The sequence below is a fragment of the Psammomys obesus genome, unplaced genomic scaffold (genome assembly GCF_907164565.1).
Source record: "Psammomys obesus unplaced genomic scaffold, mPsaObe1.curated_primary_1811, whole genome shotgun sequence".
NCBI lineage: Eukaryota > Metazoa > Chordata > Mammalia > Rodentia > Muridae > Psammomys > Psammomys obesus.
The window spans coordinates 41830399-41857190 of record NW_026592118.1 but is presented as its reverse complement, the minus strand read 5'-3'; the positions used below and the strand labels follow the sequence as shown (position 1 = coordinate 41857190).

The 26792-nt window shown below is 41.2% G+C and overlaps 1 protein-coding gene across 1 annotated transcript in view; it reads right to left on the bottom strand.

The window, feature by feature from the left end:
- Tes (testin LIM domain protein) overlaps positions 1-26792 on the bottom strand; it is a 37072-nt gene that overhangs the window by 2488 nt on the left and 7792 nt on the right. The window contains exons 2-6 of the mRNA XM_055613001.1: positions 15345-15430; positions 5254-5506; positions 4104-4433; positions 2003-2218; positions 1501-1659 (exon numbers count right to left, since the gene is read on the bottom strand). Coding sequence (XP_055468976.1) covers positions 1501-1659; positions 2003-2218; positions 4104-4433; positions 5254-5506; positions 15345-15430 — 1044 coding nt within the window. The remainder of the gene's footprint in view (positions 1-1500; positions 1660-2002; positions 2219-4103; positions 4434-5253; positions 5507-15344; positions 15431-26792) is intronic.

The following is a 26792-nucleotide window of genomic DNA, read 5'->3' as shown; positions in this document are numbered from 1 at the left end:
CACACACACACACACACACACACACACACACACACACACACACACACCATAAGAGACTAGCTGGAGAGAAAGAGGTGGAGTAGGGAAACCAGAAACATTATTGTGAAATTGGAGTCTGCAGAAACACAGGTATTTATATAAAACAAGGGATAGATGATGAGAGTGAGCCAACGGCAGTGTAAGAACTAAAACCAGGCGGTAACGTGCCTTGGAAACGTGTGATTTGGGGTAGATAGCTGCAACACGTGACAGGCAAGTCAAGAAGGATGAGGGGCCTTAAACAAAGGCCTGGGAAAGTGTCTGCACATCAGGGAAGGCCGTCCGCCATCACCGTGGAAGATGGCTTTTAACCAAGATGACTGTTGGAAGCAGGGGCAGATCTGGGTTGACGGTAACTCAACTTCCAAACATGAAAGTCTGAAGCAGAGTCGACAGAAAACATGTGAGGCAATGAGGAGACAGAAGCTGGGCAGACCTCAGAACTTGCCTTTTCCTCATAGCATCATATTTTTAGAACTACACACAGGTAAATTTTTTTCCTTACCCACAAGTTTCCCCAGTGAAATAGCTTAGGGGAACCTTGAACTAAAAAGAAAAAAAGAAAGAGCCTGTCCTTCTGCTAGTCCTGGCTTGTGAGGCCGACTATATATGGTCATCTTTTCTCCGTGTATCTACTGTGCCATCTCTTGGCCAGCAAGCAGCTGCAGCAGCAGCTCCGTGTAGCACAATGGATGCGATAAAAGAGACACTCTCACATTAAGCACCTGAGTGGCACACAATACATCTAAATATAGAAGCCAGTTTTCACTGTACAGAAACGCTTACTTCCATGAGCATTTAAGAAACAGTCACTGCATAATCTCCAGGTAGCAAAACAAGGTCCTAGTGGGTCAATTAGTAACATGTACAGATACCAAATTTTTTTGGATTTATTTATTTTAGTATGTTTTGTGTGTGTGTTGCCTGCCTATGTGTCTGTGTACCATGTACGTGCCTGGTGCCTGAAGGGGCCAGAGAACCCCTGTGACTGGAGGTCCAGATGATTGTGACCTGCCATGTGAGTGCCTAGAATCAAACCTGGATCCTCTGGAAAGGCAAAAAGCTCTCTTAACTGCTAAGCCAACTCTAAAGTCCCCCAAAAACATTTTACATGGATACTGATCTCTATTAATAAGAATAAATCCATTTGGGCTCATAAGCCAGGAATAGCAGAAGGATAGGCCCTTGCTTTTTTTTTTTTTTTTCTTTTTTTCTTTTTTTTTTAAGTTAAGAAATTATTACCAAGCATCATGTGGCGAACACACAGGTAGACTGAGCCATCTTGAGATGCTGATAGCGCATTTCGGACTTTTGATCTGCATGGTTTTAAATAGTATGAAGGAATCACATGCCTGCTTTGAACAGGCTGGTGCCTGGCTTCCCATTTTTAGCTGATGTAAGGGGAGACAGACACTGAAATGAGGGCACGGGCTGAGGCAAGGGTGTCCCTGTGCTTCTTACCACGGCGTGGGTCTTCACGTAGCACGGCTTGCACACGGGCTTGTCACCGACCATCACATAGATCTCTCCTGCCAGGATGTTGTCACAGTCAAAGCAGCAGAAGTGTTTCAGGTGCCAATTCTGGTTTTCTGCTTGGGTATATTCATTACTGAATATCAGCTGGCAAGAGAAAAAAAAATCCATTAGGCATTTCTCCTTTATTGCACAGTGGCAGATCCAGGTTCTTTAGATAAGCAGTTAAATCTACACAAGCAAATAAATCTACAAAATGCCCTCGAAAAAAGATTAACATTTGAAAATGGTACCATTAGGCTTGAGTTTATTCTCAAAATCAGTCTTCAGTTTCTGATAGGTTTTTATTAGTTTACTCACGACACCCAGAACGAAAAATAACCAGGTTGCTTGCATGATGGGAGTTTGGTCAATGCTCATTGTCTCCTAGAGGCGAGACTTGCGAGGCCCAGGGGGGGAGGCTGAAAGAGAGTGTCCCTGAAGAACACACCTCATCACAGCCAGCACAGCGCGGCTTCTCGCTGTCGCAGTAATGTCTGCCACAGTACAGCTTCCCATTCTTCCAGAAGTAGATCATGTCGACCAGGAGTTCACCGCAGGTCATGCAGATGAAACAAGCCGGGTGCCAGAGTTTGTCGTAGCCAGCCCTTTCGGCATAGATGGCTGGGTCTCCTTCCGTCATGGTCCGTTTGCAGCAGTAACAGGACTAAGGGAAAGAAAACAGACCACAGTTGTCCGAGCATTGGCACACGCAGTCCCTGCATGAGGGAACTAAGCAAGCTGTTCCTACAGAAATGACAATACGGAACAGACATTTTGTCAGATGGAATCACTCAGTTTCCATTTATCCCAATCAACTTCTTTTGCCCTGAGTACAACACAGTACTGCTTCCTGGGAAAAGGCTAACAGTAATTTTCACCTTAATTTCATGTCAGCTCTCTCAAAAATGATTGTCTAAGAGCTGTGAGTAAATGTTTTGAGGATTAAATCTTATTAAGAGATGTGTTAATTGTATCTGTGAGAAATGCATTACAGTCAGCTCAGGCCTGGCACTTTATCTGAATCATGATTCTCCTTTACCTTCAAGTCACCTCTTTGACAGAGAGTTTTAAGAACCAATACAGCTGCATAGATTCAAGTCTATGGTCTCACAAGCAAAGCTAGATTACCCTAAGCACATATTATTCCAGTTTATGGTAAAGATAAGTTCTCTGATTGGCTTTGAGGCCTGATCCATAAGAGGGAATTCATACTTGTTTCTATAAACCCAGTGAAAATCCCTGGCTGAGGAAGTTGGGCTCCCGTGGGGAACTTACTGCCTTCTAAATGATTGTGTTTCACTCTCAGCCGTAATCGTGGTGAGTGCAGAGACTCAGGATGCTTAGGGAGATGATGAGAAGTAACAGTTGAGTGTCAGCTCTAAGGAGGGCATGTTAGCACTCAAGGGCTATCTTGGAAGAGTGGGTGGAGAGACTGGAAGATGGGGAGCAAACGATGTCTTCTGGGTGGGACCCCACCATCGCTTCTGCTCACAGCAGCAGAGGCTGTCTGCACTGGGCTGTTCAGCAGTCAATCACGCATTGGGGAGGGCCTCACAGGGTGGATTCCCGGGGAGGGACAGACATTGTCTTTATCTGTGTACTCAATGGTGAGTCCACTAACCTCCAATCTACACTTCCGACCCCTTAACCACATAGTCTAGGTTAAACTCAGTGGATCACAAAACAAAAATACATTATCGTGAGGAAGGGACACAAGGACTTTAACAGGAGTGAGAGGAAGATAAGAGAGGGATGGGAGTAATCAGAATATGTAACACACGTGTGAAACCATCAAGTCACATACTGAATCAACCGAGAATGGAAAACAGCTTCATCAATGCAGGGGTTAATAAACATTCACTAGGAATTGGTAGATGCCTCCTTCCTGTGATCTACATCAGTCACAATAAGGTACAAAGACTCAATGTATTCTTTGCGAAGGTGAGATGAAGATGCTGAGTGGTGCCGTCACTACTCAGGGTTACACTGATGCTGCTGGCCAATGCTGGCCAATGCAATTAGACTAGAGGAACATTAAGAATAGGTAAAGGACAACTCATTAACACTAGGATAACGTTTAGAAACAGATGCTGGGACCAGAGAGCTGGCTCAGTAGTCAAGAGCACCTGGCTTCTCTTCCAGAGGACCTGGGTTTGAGTCCCAGCACCCCATGGTGGCTGACAACTGTCTATTTCTCCAGTCCTAGGTCATCCAAAAACTTCTTCTGGCCTCCACGGGCAGTGCATGCATGTGGTGCACAGACATATATATATTGCAAAAAACATCCATACATATAAAATAATACATAAATCAAATGTTTTAAAAGCTTTTTAAAGAGGCAGCTGCCATGCTGGTCTGTTGTATTCAAGTAAGAAGCATAAAAGCTAATGCCAAGTACCGTGAGCACATAAAACTCAAATTTGTTCGTTTTCCTTTTCTTACCTAATCCTTTTGGAAACAGAGGAATGACCCACACACGCACGCACACTTGCTCTAAGAAAGAAAAAGATCCACCAAACACACAGCAAGTCAACGGCATGACTACTCACGTATTGGGCCTTCCTGGGCTCAGCAGACTTGTCCTTAGGACTGGCCACCTCAGGAGTGTTCCTGTCCCCAGCAGGGCTGTGCGCCTTGTCACCTTGAGCATTCATCTCGGAGGGAAGCTTCACGTCACCCACTCCCAGAGCCTCGTTCTTGTATTTCTTCACAAACTGTTCCATCTCCTTCACCTCTTTGGGAGACAGCTCATGGCACTTAGAAGGGTCCTGGTCGTGTGCAGGGAGCTGCTTGGCCAGCTGCTTCTTGCGGTACTGAGCCCCCTCCGAGCCTGCCACTGGCTGCTTCTCCTTAGGCAGCATCTGCATGTACTGCCTAGCCTGACACACAGGGAGAGCAGTGTTAACTGGGGTTCTTCAATCTTTTATAGCACACCCAGAAACTAGTTTACTTAAGAAGAGAGGTTCATCCTTTTACTATAAACATCTAGAGACATTAACACATGAAAACAGGTTTCAATGTGCATAATGGACACATTTTTTGGTTCTCGATGGAAACACCATCCAGATTTTAAGAACATTGGATTACTCCTGTTTACTTGTGCTACACCAACAGATGCATGGCTACATGAAACATTTTGGGTAGATCGTTCTGAGTGCCGGGTGGATCAGTGGCTCTTTCATCATATACAAACATCATTTGCAAGATTTACCAGAATGCCCTAACTGACCCTCCAATGCTTTATCTAGTTGTCATAATAACTGAAGGAGCTTGATGTGCAAAATCACATTTTTTTGCCTTTTATAGTAAAAGAAATATAATGCTGGAACTTTTTAAATTAAGTTCTAAATAAAGGCAGAAAATCTATTATTTATTCTTTCTCATCTTAAGAAAAAATTTAAAAGTATAGTAGAAAATTGGCTAGATTTATACAAAACACCTAATTGGTTTTTTTTTCTCTGATTTTCATATGATTACTACAATTGTTAGAACATTTTCTAAAAAAAATAAGATATATTAGATAGTCAGACAGATTCTGTGTGGCATGTAGACTAATATTTAAAACAGTAGTAACAGGAATTCAAAGTCAAAATAATGGGAACTCAAGAAAGACAACAGATGTGTGGTGACTGAACACTCCACAAAAGGAACTACCCTAAATAAATCTTTATCCCTTTTTCATCCCTCCCTGGTACTTACCAGTGCCTGATTCTGGACTGGGGGAGCCCACTCATAGGTAACTGTGTTGATGGAGACATTCTTCTTGGCAGCAACTGGATTGGTCAAGATCATAACATTGCGTTTATACATGGGAATTCCATCTGACTTCAGCTTGGCAATCAGGGTGGTGTACTTGGTGTCTTCAAAGAGTCTCCCCACTTTCCGATCCTCCTCATTGCTCAAGAGGACATCATGCTCTTCTTGCCCACATTTGCAGTTACGACATATTTTTCTATAATTTAGGAAAAAGCAAAAAATGACCAATATACCAAATCAGTGATAATTACACATGTGCAGTTCTTCAGGCTCAGAAAAACAACAACAACAACAACAACAAAAACAAAAACAAAAAACCCAAGTTGTTTCTTTCAAAGAGGAGGGATGGGTATTGATAACCTAAGCAAGAAAGACACATGAGAACCCACTCTTGCTCTCTATGCCTTGGAAAAATCCGGCTCTAAGTACATGTTCAAGCAGCCTAGTGTGAGGGCAACCGTGTGGGGTGTGTCCCTCACTCTCTCACGGAAATAAGCAAAACAGCCACCTAGAGCGTTCTAGCAAAAGACTTCATGTTTCACTCATAACCTGTTAGGACTTTGCTGTCTTTCCAACTTGTTTGTTTTTTTTTTTTAAGTGAGTGGGAGACTCATGTGCGTTCCCCCACAAAATGCCATCATCTCACATTTAGGTCCACAGCCTTTTCCACTTTCCTTTCCATTTCCAGCTGCAATTTCCTTTCCTCTCTAATCCTCTCTGTTTCCTTTTCCATTTCATATTTCCTTTCTCCATTCCTTCTTTTTTTTTATTCCCCTTATTTTTTTCAACATTTATCCAGCAAGTATTCCTTTATGTTTCAGAGAAAAATGGCCTGGTATCAGTTTCAGGCCAGCCAGGGCTACATATTGACACCCTGACTCCAAAAATAAAGACAAATGAAATCAATAGTTTCCCATAGTTTTGAATCAAATTTCAGAACACAATCTCTTTCCCATCAATCTCTTTAGCATTAGGCATTCACTCATGCAAGCTATGTGTGTGTCCATGTGTCAAGCAGCACGCTTGAGACCCAAACCCAAAGAAAACCACAGGTCCAGCCTATGATCTTCTAAAATCTACTTCCTGGTGAGAAGATTACGTAAGACACACACTTTAATTACATTTGTGTTAGAATGATAAACAGGATTCCATGACAGGGGAATTTTTACTTCAACCTGGTAAGGCAAAGATTCCAAAAGGAAGAGCTGAAAGGGGCATAAACCATGAGTGTGTGGGTGTGCAAGTTGGTATCTATGGCTGAGGAAAGGCTCCTCCCAATGTTTGACTAGAAAGAGGAGTATTTGTAGTAGCCGTAAATTAGGAAAGAGATATTCACATAGGTCCCATACCAGAGAAAGCAGGAAGGGAGCGTGACAGGCATAGGACACCTCAAAGGCACACTGTGGGGCCAAGGAGCCGTGGGAATGACAGCACATCATACAGAGCTTGACTTTCATTATAACAGCAATTATGAAGCATAGAATCATAGATAATTAGTTACATGAATAGACTTACTGTTTCAAATATCATGTGGAGACTGGATTAGGGATAGAATATACCTGTAGGCTACATGTAAGCATGTAAGACTTTCAGATACATGCACATCATTAAAAAAATGTGCATGGAGTTACTGTGGTGTGTTTCTTAATAACAGCAGCACCATGGCTACTTCATAATGCAGTTCACAAGGTTGGTGGTCTTTGCTGTGGTCCAAGTAAGATATGCTACAGCTGGAACTAGGACATCAGACAGTGGAGACAAGAAGAGAGTTCAGATCTTCTTATAGGCAATGCTAACTAATCTTGTGGTTGATTTAGGATTAGTGACAGACTCTCAAAGAGACAAGGATTTTGTAATGAAAAAGATGATAAAAGGAATTGTTTACCAAGATTAAAATACAAAAGAGAAATAGATTTCAGTTAAGGGACTAGGAAGGTTTAAAGGTTGAACACTTTTAAAACTAAACTACTGTGATATGGGCTAATGATATCAAGTAGACTGCAAGTGTTAACTATACTGGTCAAGCAAAACCCTCACATCTTGAGATTCAGGGAGCAGTACATAATGGGGATGAATTGTGTCAACACCTTTGTCTCCTGTGGACAGTATGGCATGAAAGGCCGAGGACCCAGAAAGGCACCTGGCCAGGACCAACCTGGAAAAGGTGACAGAGGAAGAGGGACAGGGGCAGTGTGGTATCAAACTTTTAAGCTGGAATGGAAATATAGGGCAATGGAGTTGAGCACTTCAAAAAGCATTCTCCAACTTTAGATTGCTCAGGGGTTACTACAGATGCAAATTAGTATTAGGTACTGTTTAAGTTTAAGCGGGTATGTTAAATTACACAGATCACAAAAGAACAAAACAAAAGAACTTTATAGATGCTTATGCCAGAAAGGACAATTACTGGGTTACATATTCTATCTAAGAAATTATTTTTTAAGGGTCAAATAACTCTAAATCACAAGGAATAAAATTAAGTGATGAGGAACTAATGATGTGAATGCCCATTTTTCTTAATAGAAACATCCAATAGCTCTCATGATCACAACTTATTTTTGGATCTCAGGAAAGAGTCAGGAGACTCCAGGAAAGCCTCTCTGGGTAGAAGAAAATAATAATACCCAATCCCAATCCAGCAAACACTTAGCATACATTTAGAGATAGTACATTAATTTTTAAAATTTAAGGCAAGAAACTAACCCTACTATCTCCAATTATTCATATTGTCCCAGAGGTACTATTTAGAGCAGTGAGAAAAATCAATGAAACACAAGTAATAAGGATTTATCAGAAAAGAAAGAATGAAGGGAGGGAGGAAGGAAGGAAGGAAAGATAGAAAGAAAGGAAAGAAAGACAGACAGACAGGTCACATAAGGCACAAAGGATTAGTATGAAGATTTTAACAGGCTTTCTGATTTAAAAACATTTTTTTTTATGCCAGAAGTAGGAATGACAAAGTGCTAAAAGTCAAATGGATATCTTTGCCGAATAACAAATTCTTAAATAATTATATATATTTTTGTGTCTCCAGTTTAAAAAACAAAAAAACAAAAAAAACTTTCTAATACATAAACCGGAAAGGCTAGGTATGACCTAAAAAGAAGAAGAGAACAGAGAGGGAGGAGAAGAAGGAAAGGGAGGGAGGAGAAAGGGAGAGGAGAGGGAGAGGCGGGAGAGAGAGTGGCAGACACTGGGGATGAACAAGCACATGTCTTTTCTTGTACTCATATTGATCAGGAACCTTTATTTGGTAAGAGTCTGTGGAGAATTAATGCATCTTATTATAGCTATAAAAGATCCTTTTTACATCTGCTTATCTCATACTCCATCTAGTGGAAGAATCAGATCACCCTTCCACAGCGTGGTCTTTATTTGCCTGCAGTTACCCAAAGCAATGGAATTATCTATAAAACCATCGCATAGTGGTTAGATCATAATTAAAGCTTTACCTTCTGGAGAGGGAACGAGGTGGGGGAGGAATTCAGTTCTCAAAACAGACCTTTATGAGGCTGTGGGCTATGGGATGCCTTCTACCAATCAACAGAGTGGCTGCTTACAGAAACAGAGCTGACTCTGACTTTGGCTCCAGTGACCCAGGTTTACCGGAGTAAACATGTGTCCCATAAATTAAGGAGTTAGGGTTTTTTTTAATGAGCAATAAAAGACATGGTAAGAGAAATGAAACTCGGGTGGGTAAACGTGAGTTTTGGCAAACTGTAGGAACAGTTATATTTACTGTGAAAGAACTAAGTAGAAGGCACACTGACAAGAATGACACATGGTCCACCCCGCCATTACTTTTATGAGATGGTTTGGTCATCCTTTGGAGAATTCATGTTTTGGATGAAGCTCCTTTCTCCTACCAACCCCTTTTACCCACCCACTATACCTTTATCAGGCAAATGATATCAGGTTAAGCCACATGGCAACAGCTATGGTGAACAAGAAGAGAAATAGGAAGCCTCACATTACCCCACGCTCACTTTTCTAAGTAGGGAAAACCTATTACTGATCAGTGAACAGTGTAAACTGGGACTGTTCCCTAGCTCTTCTGCATTCCCACTCCCAGAGGGGTCATTTGAGGATGACCACTCAGTGAAGTGTGACGAACCAGAGAGGGCAGGATGCACACTTCCTCAGTGGGACGCCACTGCTGCAGCAGCTGAGGCGAGCACGTGCTCCCTTCTACCCCACTGCAGCTCCTTGCCACAGGGAGGAGCCAGCACCAGTCGGGGCAGGTGTCAAGAGCTGAGCCCTGTGGAACTCTGTGCTGTACCAGTTAAAAAAAAAAAGCTCTTAAATCATTTCATGATAATTTTTATAGTTTCTACAGTGTCAGGGACATAGGGGAACTAGCTAACTGGATTCAGAGTCAAGTTAGGCTAAAATCATCCTTTTTTACTTGTAAAAAAAAAAAGAGAAGTAAACTTTGAGGCTCTAAGGTGTGTTGGGGGACTGCTGTTTGGAATAAAAGGTTATTTTTTAAAAATTAGCACCCAACACACACACACACAAACACATACCCTAATATATACACCAAACCCAAACTCTAGACTTAATATTTTATGTGACAATTCAAGAGTTCTTGAGTTGAATCCAAGGAAGAGAAAATGGAATTTCTAAAGCTTTAACAAAGAAAAACACAGACATTTACAGTTTCACACTGGAAGCAGTCAACATTCTCCTGAGAGAGAAATGATTGCTGCTGTATCATGGTTCATAAAAACGATTATTTTTCCATTGCAAGTAGCGAAACCTGGAGAGCTCTGACACCCTGCCAGCTGCCCTGGTGAGTTCTAAGCAAGACTGTGGAACTGCTACAAATCGTAACTTAGAAGGCTGGAAGCTGCCCTTTTGTAACAGGGATATACATATATAGCCAGGAGCGTGGGCCTCTGTTACAGAATTCAGCACAAGGGTTATTCCATTTATGGTCGGGAATACTCAGGTTTTTGCCAGGTTTAAATCCATTAAAAATTCTGCAACATGTGTACTATAATCAAAGTAATTTCGTCACTGTAAAATGCAGCTGTTTTAACAAAGCTAAGACAAAACTATGTTATTTATATGATGAGTGATCTATGGTTGCAATGACCTTACTACATATTCAGTGGCTATAAATGACTTAAAATCTTGGGATTGTGCCAGACATTTCACAAATGCTTATATCTGCATATTGCTGGAAGTGTGTCCCATAGATAGTTCTTGTTGCATAGATGCTTTTTCAAGCTCTAGTTTTCCTCTAGTCTTGGAACCTCTAGCACACTGAAGAAGGGAAGTGCTCACAGATAAAGGATGCCATTGTTCACAAGGATGTCTGTGCCACCAACATCACACTTCAGAGCAGGCTACTGCTGAAGCTCAAAGCTGCCTTGTGAAAGTGGAAATGTGTTCCAGTTTCTGTCACGCATGAAGAAAGATAGTTATGGAGACTTTGCCAAGCTTTGGGTTCAAGTTCAGCTCTGCTTTCACAAGCCATGACATTGGTAAGGAATTTATTTACTTTCCTAGGGCTGCTTCCTCACATAAAATGATGGATGTAAGGAAAGTTAGGAAGAATCAGGAACAACAACAAAAAGCTCTGATAAGCAAAATCTAAGGCTGCCCTTAAGACTTTCACCCAACATTGTTCCCATAAATATGTTTTTTTTGTTGTTGTTTTGTTTTGTTTTCTTTTGTTTTGGTAAATGGCAGAGGAGTGTCCGGGCACACCTACTCTCTAATCACTCAAGCCCTTAAAAAAGGAATGGAAACAGACATCAGAGAGATTGAGGACACAGAAAGGGTTCTAACTACTGTTGATTTAAAGAGGGAAGTGACTGTATGTCAAGGTAGGTGTGTGGCTGCTGAAGACAACGGTAACCTCATCTGAAAGGGAGTGAGGAGACAGGGATCTCGGCTGTCCAATAACAACAAGAATGAGGTTCCACAAACAGCAAGAGTGAGCAATTAAATAGAAAACAAACACTTTAATATTGGCCTTTTGAGATGCCAAGAGGAGAATCTGCTATGCTGCCCCTTCTCCCTCCCCAGCTTGCTTTGTAAGCACGGAGGCTCAGTTCATTAACAGATGGTCTTTTCACCCACTCAGTTTGTAGTAAGTGGTTACACAGAAATGGAAAAACCACATGTGTGGCATAGGGAAATGGTTCATAAATTATATTTATTAAAAACTCGTTAGCACAAACAAGGTAGTTGTAACATTTTCAAGTGTTGCTAATTTGAATGGGGTTTGATGAGCAGAGCTGGAAGTTGCCTTCTACATTTCTATAAGTACAAAGATTTACTTTTAGCTTTCTATAACTTTTGTGACAATTTCTCAACTTCCATCCACCTTTCTGGATCTGTGCACTATCCACAGCTCTCTGCCTGGGCTGGGCCAAGAGGCTGCCTGTATCAAGTGGGCTCCCTTGTCCACAGCAATGAGGCAATGGAAGGCACTCGCCAGAGGCTTAAGGTGAAGCCTGCATGCTCAGTAGGATTCAGGAGAAATGATCTCTAACGTGGAAATGTGTGGAAGTACATGATCACAATAGATCCCATCAGTTCACATGCTGAACTCCTATTGCCTAATGGAAGTAGCGTTAAAGTTAAAGCTTCTAGGAAGTAATTAAGGCTCAATGAGCTCATGAAGAAAGATAGGACTGGAGGCCAGTTATGATGACCCCCTCCCATGTGTGTGTGCATATGAACACGTCCTCCGGCCATGAGAGTGTATAGTGAGAAAGCAACTGCCTGCAACTCAGAAAGTGGCCCCTCAACAGAACTTTACCTCTTTCACAGTGGCTGGGGAAACACATTTGTGTTTAACCCACTAAATCTGTGGTGTTTTATTATAGCAGCTATTGCTGACTGATACAGTGGGCAATAGCAGTGCGTGATCTAAGAATTTCTTTTTCTAGTGCTAGGACGCAGAATCTTTCTAAGCATGGACATATGTGATACTAAATTCAGAGAATCTGGGGGATAACATCAAACAAATAGATGGGAATACATGATGCTTAGAAGGAGAGTGAAAAAGGCTGGATGAATAAGTGGGGGCCAGATGAATGTCATTAAAGAAATAGGTCTGGTGTGCAAAGAGGTTCTAGGGCAATTGAGAAGTACAAAACAGCACCTATCAAACCATTTCAACATACCATTCTATGGCTGTGGGGATGGTATGGACTGAATCCTAAATGTTGAGGTTCACTGTGAAGATGACGACGATGAAGTGGCTGGGGATCCCATGGCTCTAGTTTGCAGGTGACATCTTTGTTTGCACTCAGGACCATTGGTCTCGAATATGTTTCTATGACTATGCCAAAAGGGAGCTAGAAAGATGGCTTGGTGGTTAAGAGTAGTTGCTGCTCTTCCAGAGAGTGAAGATTCATTCAGCTTCTAGAATCTACATGGATGCTAACAATTGTCTGTAACCCCAGTTCCAGAGAACCGTACACCCTCTTCTGACATCTGAGGGCACAAACCATACATGTGGCATACAAACATCCATGCAGGCAAAATATCCATGCACATAAAATTTAAATATGTAAATAATTTAAAATACATTTTTTTTAAATGCAGAACACTAGCTGCACCCAGAGGTCAAAGGCATCTGTCTCTGGTCTTCCGGTTATGGAGGTCGGGGAATGACAAAGAATCCTACTGGAGAAATCTGTCTGGACCCCCTCCAGGAGGATGACAGCATTACTAAGAAATATCATCTGGCAGGAGGCCAACCTCTTGTATTTATTACTCTTGAAACTAAAGACTATGGCCAGTTTATCAAAGCAGCCTGTATGATAAAATTAAAGAGAGAGAGACAGACAGACAGTCAGAGATGGAGAGAGGGAGACAAAAAAAAGAAAGAGAAAGAGAGAGAGAGAGAGAGAAAGAAAGAAAGAAAGAAAGAAAGAAAGAAAGAAAGAAAGAGAAAAGAAAGAAAGGATTTTATGGCATGGAGGTCTGTTCCTACCTGGCCAACATTTCAACAACTTGAAAATATCAGATTATAGCATAGCAAGCTGCAGGAGAAAAATTATACACAACAACAAGTTACTCTAAACTAACCTGGTTTACCCAAAAAGAACTCTGTCTTAGGACTGAGCTTTAAAAATCTTATAAGCAGTTTAGGAAATTGTATAACTGAAAGGATAATTTTAAGCTGAAAAACCACAGGCCAGCAGGGGGCAATGTGTCCTTCTGCAAAGTCACCCGGTAAGCCACAACGTGGTGATGGCCATAAGAGGTGAAATAGTCATCCTCCTGTCTGTGGGTTCGTTAACCCTGGATTCAATAAACAGAGAATATAAAACAAACTAACATTTGCCGTCCTTCCCCAAACAACAGAACATACCAACTACTCACAGAATTTATCACATAGTAGATACAGTAAAAAATCTGCAGAAGAAGAAATGGACAGAAAACAAGCAAACACAGTTTTATGATGAGATTTGAACATCCGTGACTCTGGCCCTTCAGGAGTACAGGTAGGTAACCTCACTCTAATCCCAAGAAATTATTCTGTGCTCAGTGATATGTTTGTATTACCCTACAGGCAATGATAGCTGTTCAAGGCTGGAATTGAGAAATTCCATGGAAAATTCTCAGTTCTTTGAAAATAAACAACAAAATAAGGAATGGAACCATTAATTCTGGACATAGTGATTTACGTTGTCATTGCTCTTTAAGACATTTTTGTCTATTAATTAGAGCTTATTTAACATGCAAACTTTTTAAAAATTTTTTATTATTATCATTTATTACAATTTATTCAATTTATATCCGAGCTGCATCTCCCTCAATCGTCTCCAACATACAAGCTTTTAAAGAAGACAAATATGCCAGATTTTATTATACCTCCCCTTTACTATATACTGTACATAGTCATAATGGCTCTAGATTTTTTCTTTTCAAGACAAGGTTTCTCTGTGTAACAGAGCCTCAGCTGTCCTAGACTCAATTTGTAGATCAGGCTGGCCTTGAACTCACAGAGATCCAACTTCCTCTACTTCTTGGTAATAAGATTAAAGGTGTGTGCCATTCTACGGCAATCTGAGGCAGAAATAGTAGCTAAATGAAGTTCAGTATAAACAGGGGCTACAGTTCAATGGACAAATGTTTGCTTTGCATACATGAGGCTCTGGCCCCAATTATCAGTACTGGGGGAAAAAAAAAGTTTCTTGCCACAGGGCAGCCATTATCTCTGACTCCCAGCAGCCATGTGGAAGAACTTTCATTTTCCATTTTGAGATTTACAGGCTACAAATGAAATCTGTCCAAAGTAACATTTTCAATCCATTAACTTCTGTCTTTAATATACATGAACTTCATTCAAAAACTAGCAAAAAATTATTTTCTTTTTAAAAAAAGTTTCAAGTTCCTCAGTAATTTATTCTTGAGAATTTCTTTTTCCTTCTTTCTTTGTTTCTCTCTCTCTCTCTCTCTCTCTCTCTCTCTTTGTTTGTTTGTTTGTTTGTTTTTCAATACAGGGTTTCTCTGTGTAGTCTGGCTATCCTGGAACTCACAGTGTAGATGAGGCTGGCCTCAGAGATCCAGCACCTGCATCTGCCTCTCAAGTGTGAGGTTAAAGGCATGCACCACCGTGTCCAGTGAGAAGACTTGAAGAACTAAACGTGGTGTCATTTCCTGGTAACTATGAGTGTGCCACTGAACACACACACATACTGATTGGACTGCAAAGCCAGGTGTGTGCCGTGAGGAGTTAATTGTCAATGACAAGTTAATTAAGAGTCCTGGAGGGTTACCACAAACTCCTCTGCCACTCAAAAAGGCATATTCAGTATTAGAGTGGAGGATCACAGGAAATCAGAAAGATAGCAAGTAAGTCAAACAGTTCCACATACAGTTATCACCAAAGCTACTTCATGACATAAACACAGAACAGTTTCACTTTTCATTAACTTCTTAGCAAACAGACGCCTTTCAGCTAAGGAGCTGAGCCCAAGAACTCGTCAGAGTGCAAGCATACTGTCCAAGGGGCACTGCCCAAGAGAAGAAAGACTACTGACACCATGGCTTCAAGAACTCACCTCCAGAAGTGCAGTTCAAACCCTTCACAGTTCTCTTTGCATTTTAGACAGGGGGCTCCAAATCCTTGTTCATGACCTAAGCCCATCTGTTAAGGAGGGGAGAGAGGAATCTATTATTACAAATTTAAAAAATTTTAAAAATTCAATAAATCACACTTTTAATTCCACTTAACACTCTTGTTGATTTAACTCTCAAACAAATCCTTATAGCTTCACATTGTTATGACACCAGGTATGTAAATGGAAGCTGCAAGTACATACACAGCATACTTTATATTCTCGTTGCTTTTATTATGAAGGGAAAAGAAGCCAATACAACTTTATAGAAGACTACAAATACTGAAAGTCACAAAAGTCATGGATTTATGTCTTTGCCCATTATGTGCCCTGAATACCTCAAGTACAGGGAGAGCTCAGAGGGCAGAGACAAAAAAAACAAGCAAATGTATGAGAGAGTTTAGAAATTACAATTAAAATGTTATTTTATATTATGAAAGTATAATTCACGGCATCTACAAATATTTATTGAATACAAGAAACAGTATTCTATTATACTTACTATTTAACTCTTACAAAACCTCACAAAACATTTATGAAGCAGGTGCTATTACTTTCTGTTCTTTAAAAGTTGATTTAATTGAAACCCAAGAAGTTTTCAGAATTTGCTCAGCATCAAAATGTCAACGAATTCTGCAACTTGGAAACCTCCTCCCTATAGTACCTGGGTTGTTATGAAGGCTGCCAAAGGAGAAAAACGATCAAGAGGTTTATCCTGCTGTAAATGTTGATTTTCCAGTGACCAGCCCAGCAGGATGTCCATGATGGTGCAATAGTGGTACTTTGATTTGAGAAGTGTCATAGTTAGGGTTTTAGTGCTGGCACCTCTCATCAAAGAAGCATCTTTTTGCAATACATGGGAACTATTATAAGAATCCACAACTGGTCAAAATGCAGAGGACAACTGATTGAGCCATACCAAAGCCCAAGGACATAGAGCTTAGGGAACTTCATGGGGATGGCACCGTAAGAGCCAGAGGACCAGGTGCCTGCTGCTAGATAGGTAGCACCCTCTAGATATGGCAAGGAAACTGCAGCCATGAACTCTTCAACAATATGGTCACCTAGACAAGACAGGCTACTTCAGACATCCGTGACTCACATGGACACTAAGATACATGTGTTCACATGCTGGAGCAATGAAGTTTTTCTCTGAGCTTCATAGCGATTTACACTGACTTTTCTTTTCTAAATGGACATACTGTCATCTTTTCTGAGTGTTGAGACCGAGTAAAGGCACCAAAAATTGTCACTGACAAAGGAATCAAGTGAATAAGTGGGTAATGAGGTTACACCAGTATATATTGTGCCCTTCTGTGACCCAAAGGAAGAAGCCCCGATTAAAAACAAAACACAAATAAAGATACCTTATTTTCAGAATCTGCAAGCAACCAAAGCCATGAGACAGAATTCTGGGCTGGCAGTGAACTCACTTGCCTATGACAGAAATTATTTTACACATCCACATTTGGGGCTAACATAAACTTCAACCTCACTGACATCCAGCTGAAGAGCTCTATCTCATGCCTCATCATTGGGTAAGAATTTCTATGCTCTAACCCTCTTCTTCAGCCTCAGTTATGATGAACAAGCACAATCCCACTCTGAGAAGAGAGATTCGTGATTCATCCTCCCATTCCTTGCTCAGTAGATATGCCGCTTCCAGACTGAGTTATAATCTGGAATGCAGTTTTAAAACCTGATCCAATAACACCGCCTACAGAGGACATAGCTCACAGTGTGAGGCAGATTTCTTCTACTCTGTCCCTCACTGAGGCTTCTGGTAACATTAGTTTCCTTCCCCAAAGTCAAGCATATCCCAGACGAAGGAAAAGGTACCGATTCCACTTTGTAACGGCAGCACCACTCACCCCGAGCTGTTGAAGGTCCATTCCAAACCTTTTAAGGGACAGTGCCAGAGGACCTGGGGTTCCTCGACTCTTTTGAATTTCAGCTCAAGAGCCTTACTTTTTCTAATAGTTCCAGCAATTTCTCTCTCCAATTTACTCCCTGTACAGGATTCCCTGGAACTGAAGACCCAGAATCCACACCACAGTTCTTCCTAACTCTTTGCCCTCAGCACAGACCACGCCAGTTCACAGTTGTCTTCCTCGCAAAAGAGATGATTCTTATGTTTGGACCACAAGTCTTGTAGGCTAGTTTCTGCCCAGTTGTCTGTACTTGATAACTCTTGGTGAGGAATAATGGGGAAGGCGTTATCTACTGAAACTCAGGATGCATTCAGTATACTTAGTATGCATTCCACTCCATATAGGATGGAGTGGAAGAGTGGAGAGGAAGGCCTAGATGTTAGCTCCCTGTAGCTAAGGCAAACTGGCTGTTTAGACAATAAATCCAGATCCTTGTACTCATGAACACTAAAATTTTTGGGCTTATACACAATAGTTGTAAGAAAATGATGAGAATTGTATAGTTGTCAATATTAGAGAACTGTGAAAATGAAGAGAAGACCATTGAAGAAGGGTCAAGAAAAACTGTGATCTGGTCTCAAAGTGCCACCAGCTATATTCAATAATTTTTGAGATCGTTTTTCTCCTCTGGGTTTCATCTAGATAAGAAAAGAATTGAATCTGATTTCAACTTTTTTTAACTCTAAAATTATGATTGCAAATCATATGTTGGGTAACTTTATCTTCAGTTAGCCACTTGTCAACCTGTCAAAGCTAAATTGCTAAACATAAAATGCTCATTTGGGGAAGGCAGTGTGTTATCAGCTTACACAAGCCACAGTCATTTGGACCTCAGTCTGTAAAGTATATATAGCAACTCCAGTTGTGAGTGACACACCTCAGTTCTGTTACACATCTTTATTTCACAAGCACTCTATATGATCACAATCCCTGCAGAATTAAAACTTGGTACCTTAAAATACCCATAGTTTTCATAAGCACACAAGTTTTGAAGCTGTCTACTCCATGTAATTTTAGCAACACATTCTTGCCAGTGTCAATAGAAGGATATGACAGATTAATTTTTTTCTTCTTTATTGTCCAAGAAAACAGGTCCTCTGGATTGACTATATTCGGAGAAATCATAGCTGGGCTTTGAGAATACCTATCAAGGTCCTCTGAAAGAATAAAAGTTCCTCTACAATAGTTATCTTGAAATACTAGTCACAAACAAGACTTTTTAAATAACCATAACTATAGGCTCCAGAAACTCAGCTTACATTTCCATGACCTGAGTCTCCAAGCCCCTGCTTCCCTCTGTTTATTTTAGAGCTAGAAATGGAAATGGCATCAATTTCTCCAGAATCATAATGTCAAGAAACCAGATACATTGGCAAGATTTCAGGTAACCCTCCTGATCCACAGCAGAGGGACTGTGCGTCACATATAGTTGAAAGAAAAAAGGGGGAAGAGGAAGGGGTCTAATACATCTGGTATTTCAAACATGGTCTGGGTTGATCTGGAGACAATTTGGATCTGGAAGATATTACAGTGTTCAGGGTGAGATCATGTGAGTTGTGCTGCCTTATAACCAAATCTCCCTATGGAGCAAGAGTCGTATGTGGTTATTAAATAAGCATTGTTCCTCAGACTGTTAACCACCTTGGAATGAAGCTTTCTGGAATGAATGATATGAAATATGCTCTGCTCTCTTCTGTCTGTGCACATACTTACTCACTTATTGGATACGCAGATACATATGCATGCACAGTGACACACTGTGTATGGACACATGCATCTACTGTATACATATCTACTGTGGAGTCATGGCCAAAGGAATAGCATTTCCAAACAGTGCTTCTCAGCGGTTGCCTCTTGTAGAAACCAAGTAATTTCTGTAAAGCCCCTTCCCCTTCCAAGCAATAAATCCTAACTCATCTCTGACACAAGGTCTTCTTAAACTGTTGGAATTGTTCAGATCATTGCCTATTTCCCAATCTCTTCCAAGATATAGATGTTTCCAAAGAGCAGAGAAAAGAGTAAGTTAAGTCAAATACTGACCTAAAACAGGAAGAAACACCCATCAACTTTTATATGCCTTGCCAACTTTCTCAAGTGAGAAAACAAAAAAAAACCTAATTATTAGGACCCATGATTAATTATCTCAAATAAAACCTCTAGGTTTGTCTTTTTTTTTTTTCCAGAAGATCAAAACTTTCTTCTTTTACTCATTTCAAAATATATGGAAGACTAATGGGAAGGTTGCGTCTGCTTACCTCAGCAGCTCACGGAGCGACTGAAGCCTTCTGATTTGTGTGGTGGCATGCTTCTTATGTGCCAAGCCCGAATACCCCGGGATGCTAGCACATCTGCATCTGGAGTCTGTGTTCAAACTCTCCTGATGGCACTGTAGTACCACACTCTGGCTGATCACTCCCTCTGTATGTCACTTGGTTCTTTCAAGCATTAATTCACCCTCCTCCAGAGAGAATCTTTAACGAGATAATGAGCTCCTCTTTCCCCCATGGCAGAGAAGTTAAAGCCTGCCACTGCCTCATCTCCTCTCCCCCTTTCTCTTCCTGCAGCTGTGTTCCACGGGAGCTTTGCCCCTTTTCTCCATCTGTCCACATCTCTCTCTACCCAGTCTACAGGCCGAGTCCTAATGTCTACCACTTTGATAAACTTTCTTTATTCCCTAATACACACACACACACACACACACACACACACACACACACACAACCCTGATTCCCACAGGTCTTGGTAGAAATCTCATTATTTAGTGCTTAACTGCACTGTGACTGTTGGCACATCAATTTGCCATTGATTGGGAGCTGCTGACTATAAGCCTGAAATTCCAGCAATGCCAGAAGGATTTACTTATTTAACTGCTTTAATCTAATGGGTTTTGGCATAGTGTCATGCTCCTATAAACTCCCACTATTTTCACAAGAATGGCTCTGGAAGGAATTGTGGTGGTAACAGCAGTGTCCCATACTTCTTGAGCGCTCATACTGCCAGGCACGGTTCGAAGTGTTTCCCATCAATCAACTTTTTTGGTGTCCATACTTCCATAAAAAATGACAAAGTGATTAGTGATAAAGGAGGTATACCATAAATATGGGTTATGCAGTGATTAATGCCACCTTGCTTTCTTTTTTTTTTTATATTTTGTTTTGTATTAAATCTCTTTAGTCAAATGCCACACTAAAACAGAATTTTGCCTCCTTGTTGTAAATAATTTTCTTCACTCTGTCAGGACCACGAAAACCTTTCCAAGGTAAGGACAGAGGATGACTTTTTTAAAAATTTTCAAAACCCCATTCTCTTTCTCAACACATATATGAGTAATCACAATTGTACATACATATACATATACAGTTAAAAACCAGTTTATAAAATACTGTATAAAATATCAGGCTTGACTGATAGGAAACTTCCAGACATATATTTATCAGAAAATTCCTACAATTCTATAACACACCAGACTTTCCTTTTGAAAACACAAAGAAAAAGTAGGAAAGGTTTTATGTAAGGGTCGATGTAAGCTTTCTTTCAGAAATCCACCTTTGATCAAGAAACAGATTCAAGACCTCGGCCCTATGAAGATGTTACTACATGACTAAAATCAGGGAGTACTTATGGCAAATCATTCTCTTATATTTAGTGTTAATCCAGCATTCAAAAGCCAACTTAGTCACAAAATAGTATTAGGAACAAAGTAATTTAGAAGGCTCATAAACTTCAGGTAAACAATTGATTGATAGGGGGAAAATGTAATCTCCTTAGTTTAAGCAGGTCTCTAAGAAAGACTTTCACTGACTCCTGTAAATTTACATTTGCTACAGCCCCTAATAGATCTCCTTTGTGAGTATGCTTCACAAGAAAAAGGCCTCTCCCCGAATCTGTTACTTTGGAAAAACCCCAACACAAGATATAAAGATGTCACCATTAATAGGCTTTGATTGTTGTGAAATCAGTTCTTAGTTAACACTGGTTCCACTGAAGGACTCTACAGCGACACACATGTAAGCAACACGCTCTGAAAACCCCCTTTTTTAGCTAGAAAAGGGATTTTCAGAACCCGAGTCCGAAAGGTATCTGTGTGAGGGACTTAAAAGAATGTGGATTGCATCGAATGTTCCTAATTTGGTCTTGTGTCATTCACTACCCTCACAGCTGGCTCCAAAGAGAGGCCACTTAGACGGAAGTACACTGAGACGCCTCATGAAGGCACTGTAACCCAGAATTCGAATAGTGCCATCATTCTTGACAGTGTGAAGTCTGCAGCATGATTTTTTCAGGAGGCCCATTATAAGGCATTAGTGAGTGCAGCGGAAGGTTTCTGCAGATTGACTGAGTGGCCCTTATTCTCCACCTATCTAACTGAAGTATATGTAGGGACAAGGAAAGTACAGGCATGTTTTCACCAAACAGAAAAATAAATGAAAAGCTTGCAGTTATGGCAGAAGAACTGTAGAGGGAACTGCCAAGGAAGTGGGGAAATCAGCGATAACCTGGGAGGAAGGCCCAAAGGAGAAGGCACATGGAATGAGGGCAAAGACAGGCACGCAGAATAAAAGTCAGGCCCCACACGGAACAGTGGGGGAAAGGAGAGAATTATAGAAGGTCTGCTGCTGGGTCCTAGTGTTTGCTAATTTAATGCCCACACTTTCCACGCCATCCCTGGCCATGGAAAACCAAAGAAATCACACCCGAGTGCACGCATATAGTGTGCCTTAACTAACTTAGAGCTGCTATCTAACTTTTGGTGGATTAGAGAAGTGGTTTGATGCTAGGGGTGTGCGCAGTGCTAGTGTGAGAGCCAAGCTCTGAGTTTCTCCCTGGGGCAAGAGGAAGAAGAATGAGAGAAGAGGCTTGGGTACACCCTACTTCATTCTTTCATTTACACATCTCTTATTGGAGGAGGACTTCCCCACTAAAGAAGATATACAACCGACCCTAACATTTGCTTAATGGTTCAAGAAAACTAGGTCACTTTCAAAGCACGCACATACTTTTTATTTATAAACTACTATCAAATTTCAGTTTCATGCTCATTCAATTTCTACCAATTCAATTGTTCTACCAATTATTTTGGTAGAACAAGCAAAGAAAAGTTAAATGACTAGAGGGGCCATCCAAAGTCACCAATGATGTTACAGAAGCTATGGTCCATTCACTTTGACTCTTTCCCATGTACCTCAGATTGTAAAGATAATGAGAATGAAGAAAGTCACCAACATGACTCCTTCCATACCTCTCCCTGCAGGAGGGATAGAAGACTCCATCTCAGCCATAGGCAGGTACAATGATTTGGTACCTTTATCCACCCATAAAGACAGTTGTTTATTCTGTCCTTTCTGAGCATGATATTCTGTTCATGCTTGGACACAGGTGTGAGTTGGGGTCAGCTAGCTGGGCCAGCAGCCAGGCATGCTTCTGTTCACTTCAGGGCCAGTGACTCAAGGAAGCTCCTGCTGAGACCTCTCATCTGTTTCTGTGCTCTCTCATTACCTCCAGGCTGGCCTGGGCTACTTCCCAAAATAGGAAGGAGCAGGGTTCCAAGGAAGCCGTGGGAGTCGAGCAAGGTCTTTTGAAGCCCAAGCCAGAACTGACACTAGCACATCCAATACATCGTATTGGGCCAACGAAGGAACGGAACAGTCCAGACCGAGAGGGAGGAAGACAGTGAACTTTCAATTGGAAGAATGTAGAGAGCTATGGAATTCTTGCAATCAAAGAAACTGATTATTCTGATTAAAAAGACATACCTACCCCCTATCCTGACACTTCACACTGTCAAATAAGTGGCTCATTTTGAGAACTTAACATAGATTTGAAAAGAAAAATAATTAAATCCAGTAATGTAACATATCCCGAGTTATGTGTTCAGCAAAGCACCAGCTTGCAATAAATTGCTGAAGGATGTCATCACAAAATTCTTGATGATCTCATCAGGCACTTATTAAATCATGTGATGATCTCTGCATGGTTTTCTTCCTTCTACGTTGGAATTTTTGTTGATGGTGGTGATGATGATAAAAATATTAGTTTGTTTGCTGTGTCAGGCTCCAGACTAGTGCTTTAAGATGTTAGTTTCAATTATGCTGGCAATCTCAGTAACCTGGGCAGTTACTGTGGATATGGTAAAAGGTTTAGACTCCAAACGTCAGAGAGTTAAGTAACTTGATGAGCTGTATACACCTAGAGGGAGCTAGTACCAAGAACAGACTACAGGATACACTACAAACTCTGATACATATTCTAACACTTGAACCACAGCTTGAACATTTCTGTTACAGACTTTGAATACGTTCTGGCATTTAAAAGGTCAGACTTTGTAGCCTACCTTAAAAACTCAGGCACTTTGGCATTTCCCACAAAAACAAGTTCTACAATTCTTCACGCAAAATGGAAGGAACGTGTCCTGGCTGAGAGGAATTTGGAAAGATCTGTGTCTGAAAGCTAGCATAACAGTGGCCAGATTAAAAACAGGACCTCTGAAAATCAAGTCAGAAACACTGTGAAGTTCACTGCTCCTTCACAGCCTTTTAGAGGGCTAAAGGCTATCTGATTTGAAAGAGCAGTGGTCTGTACTGCAGATTCTCAACACATGAAACATTTTCAAAAATGAATCAAGTCCATATTCAACAGTCCCACTACCGCACACATTAGAATGTCATTCCAATGCCGAATTAAAGACGCATCACTAGTTGCTCACCTGGGCTTCTTTCTCAGTTGATTTGGGGCTTGGATATGCAGCTGCCTTCACATAAGGCTTAAAGACGTTCCTGCTTGCCTGCTACGGTGCTGGCTGATCTAAGGCAGATTAGAGGGTACCAACCCTCTTTATTAAGGAGATTAGCCAGAAATTAAAGATTGTTGAATAAAGTTCACTGAAAAAGATTTAATTTTGTGTAAGATCTTTGTTGTAAGTATTTCCTGATGTTCTTCCTCATTACGAGTAAGGCTACTGGGCTCAGGCAGTTCAGATGCTGGATGGCTACTTGATCGACAGCTACCAGATTTGCATACCTCTGGCCTCAGTGATGCTGGGTACAGAACTGCATAAGTAACCCAGGTGAGATAGACATGAAGGCCACCTGGGAGGTAGCTCTATTCTTTCCATTGTTCCTGAGCTTGCATGGACTGCAAGTGAGCTTACTGATGGCTCCAGGAGGTCCACAGGAGCAAGGCAACCACAACTTCAACCCCACCGTGTTCAGGGGACACCAGAGCTACTCAGCCCATTCAGACCCATGGAAAGTTCCTAGAACTACTGTCAAGACAAGTGTGGCTGTTTTAAAACACGGTGGAGGACATCTGTGATTCTGGTACATGGAAGGTAGAGGATCATAGGTGCTCAAGATCATCATTGATTACATAGAAAGTGCAAGGCCAGCTTGGGCTACATAAGACCCTATCTGTAATATTAGGACTTAGAACTTAGAAGGCTAAGGCAGGTGGACAGCACTGAATTCAAGTCCAGTTTGGTGTAATGTTTTAGGCTCGTTCTGGCTAGAGTGAGAACCTGTCTCAAAAAACAAACAAACAAAAATAAAAAACAAAAAGCAAACAAACAAACTAGATACATATACAAACATGTTCCTCCATGGCTTCTCAGGCTGATCTGAATACCCAGAGAAATCAAACCTATCAAGGTGAAGATACATGTTGTTCCAATTACAACTAGTACTGCAACTGTCATGCTGTCTCTCCAACGGCACCTTCGCTTCAGGAGACTCTGATTCTGTTAGGAAAATTTCTGGTGACCCTGTCTAGAACCCTGGAGCACCTCGCAAACAACCTCCCTCTGATGGGGAGGAGCAACTAGCCCACCCATGCCAGTGTGTGTGCAGCATTTGCTCGCCCTCTTCCTTCCCTTGTAGCAGTGCAGAAATAATCCAGGAGAACCCTTGTACATTACCCACTGATGCTGCAGCCCAGACCTCGATAAAACCTCATTAAAAGCGTTTGCTGGCCCACTTGTGGTCTTCATTACAGGTAGCATGCCCTGCATTAGCAACTGGACAAGCTTTTGGCCCCAGGCATACCCAGCAGCCATCCCAAAGCAGCTCAAGAGTTACCCACAAGCAGGGAGAAGACTGCAAAGGACTGAACCTACGAAGAGCTGAGAAGATGAAGGGTGGTAAAGACCCAAACTAGAGAAGAGCTGCATGTCTAGCCATTGGGAAAGTTCTCCAAAGCCATGGAGTTACTCCTCTGGCTGCTAGGAACTGTTAGGTCCCTTACTAGCTTACTAGCTTTTAGGTTGCTGTCATTGCTGGACCCCTGACAGAGTTCACACACTAAAGAGTAAGGTTTCAGATCCTACCACCCAGGATCAGAATTGCTGAACCTAAGTCTCACTCTGCCTGTTGATCTTGGCAGAGCACACAACCCCTTAGTTGACTGGAGGTATAAAGAAGATGAAAGCTTGGTGGTAGGGTGATGCCAAGCCACAGCTGTGAGCTAAGACCAGCCACGACCAATGTGGAGTGTTCTCTTTTTTACCAGCAGTTGGAAGCAACTCACTAAGTACGGATCAAAGTTACATCAGAAGGACAGAGATCCATGGCAGTGGGCTAGGTTGCTGCAGCTCAGTCTCATATTTCCTGAATGAAAACCTGACCTTGGAAAAAACTGCAAAACACTCTTGGCTTCATGTTAGAAGAGTCAATTGGAGGCTGTCGAACAGTTTGAACCTCCAAGCAAGGACACACTTCCTGACTTTTCACTGCCCCGCACCTTTGCTCCAAGCTGTTCAGTCTTCCTGTGAAAGGCCTTCTTTCTCTGCCTAATGAAATTTTCTTTATTGTATAGGATTGTTTCCTCAATAGAATACTCCCAGTCGACCTAATTAAAGTGAATTACTTTTGCCCAGGGACTCAGTAACGGTTGTTTGCATTCCTATTATTGCCATGCTCTTCAAGATGTGGCAGTTGGAGAACTATGACTCACCAGTCCATCCTGAGGCATATAAAGAAGTGAGCATGAACAACAGGAGCCATTAAGCACTTAAACAATCTTATATCTTTGCGTTTAACAACTTTTTAAAAACTAGCTCATTGTTCTTTATTTTAGTAACTCGTTTTTGTTGTTTTTAGAAAGTCAGCCCATAAAATAGTTTTTTATATAAAGTTGTTCCTTGCCAGATCAAAGAAACAATATTATTACACTCAGTCCAGCCTAGCCAGCACCGTAATAAACTTACATACTTGTCTTGCTTCCCTCACCTTCCAGAACCCTCCCTGTTTTTCTTACCAATGCTTATACCCCAGGATTCTAGACTATATAAACTCAACAAGTAATATGGTTAAAAATCCAGTTAAGAGTCTATCATTTTAAATGTAAACCACTTTAAATATTCTCTATGTAAAACAAAGCATAACTTTTTGCTGAGTCCCAGTTATTTTTACTGGAGGTCAGAACCTTATAAAAGAAAAAACAGAGCCTCTACCATCATGACTCATTCTAT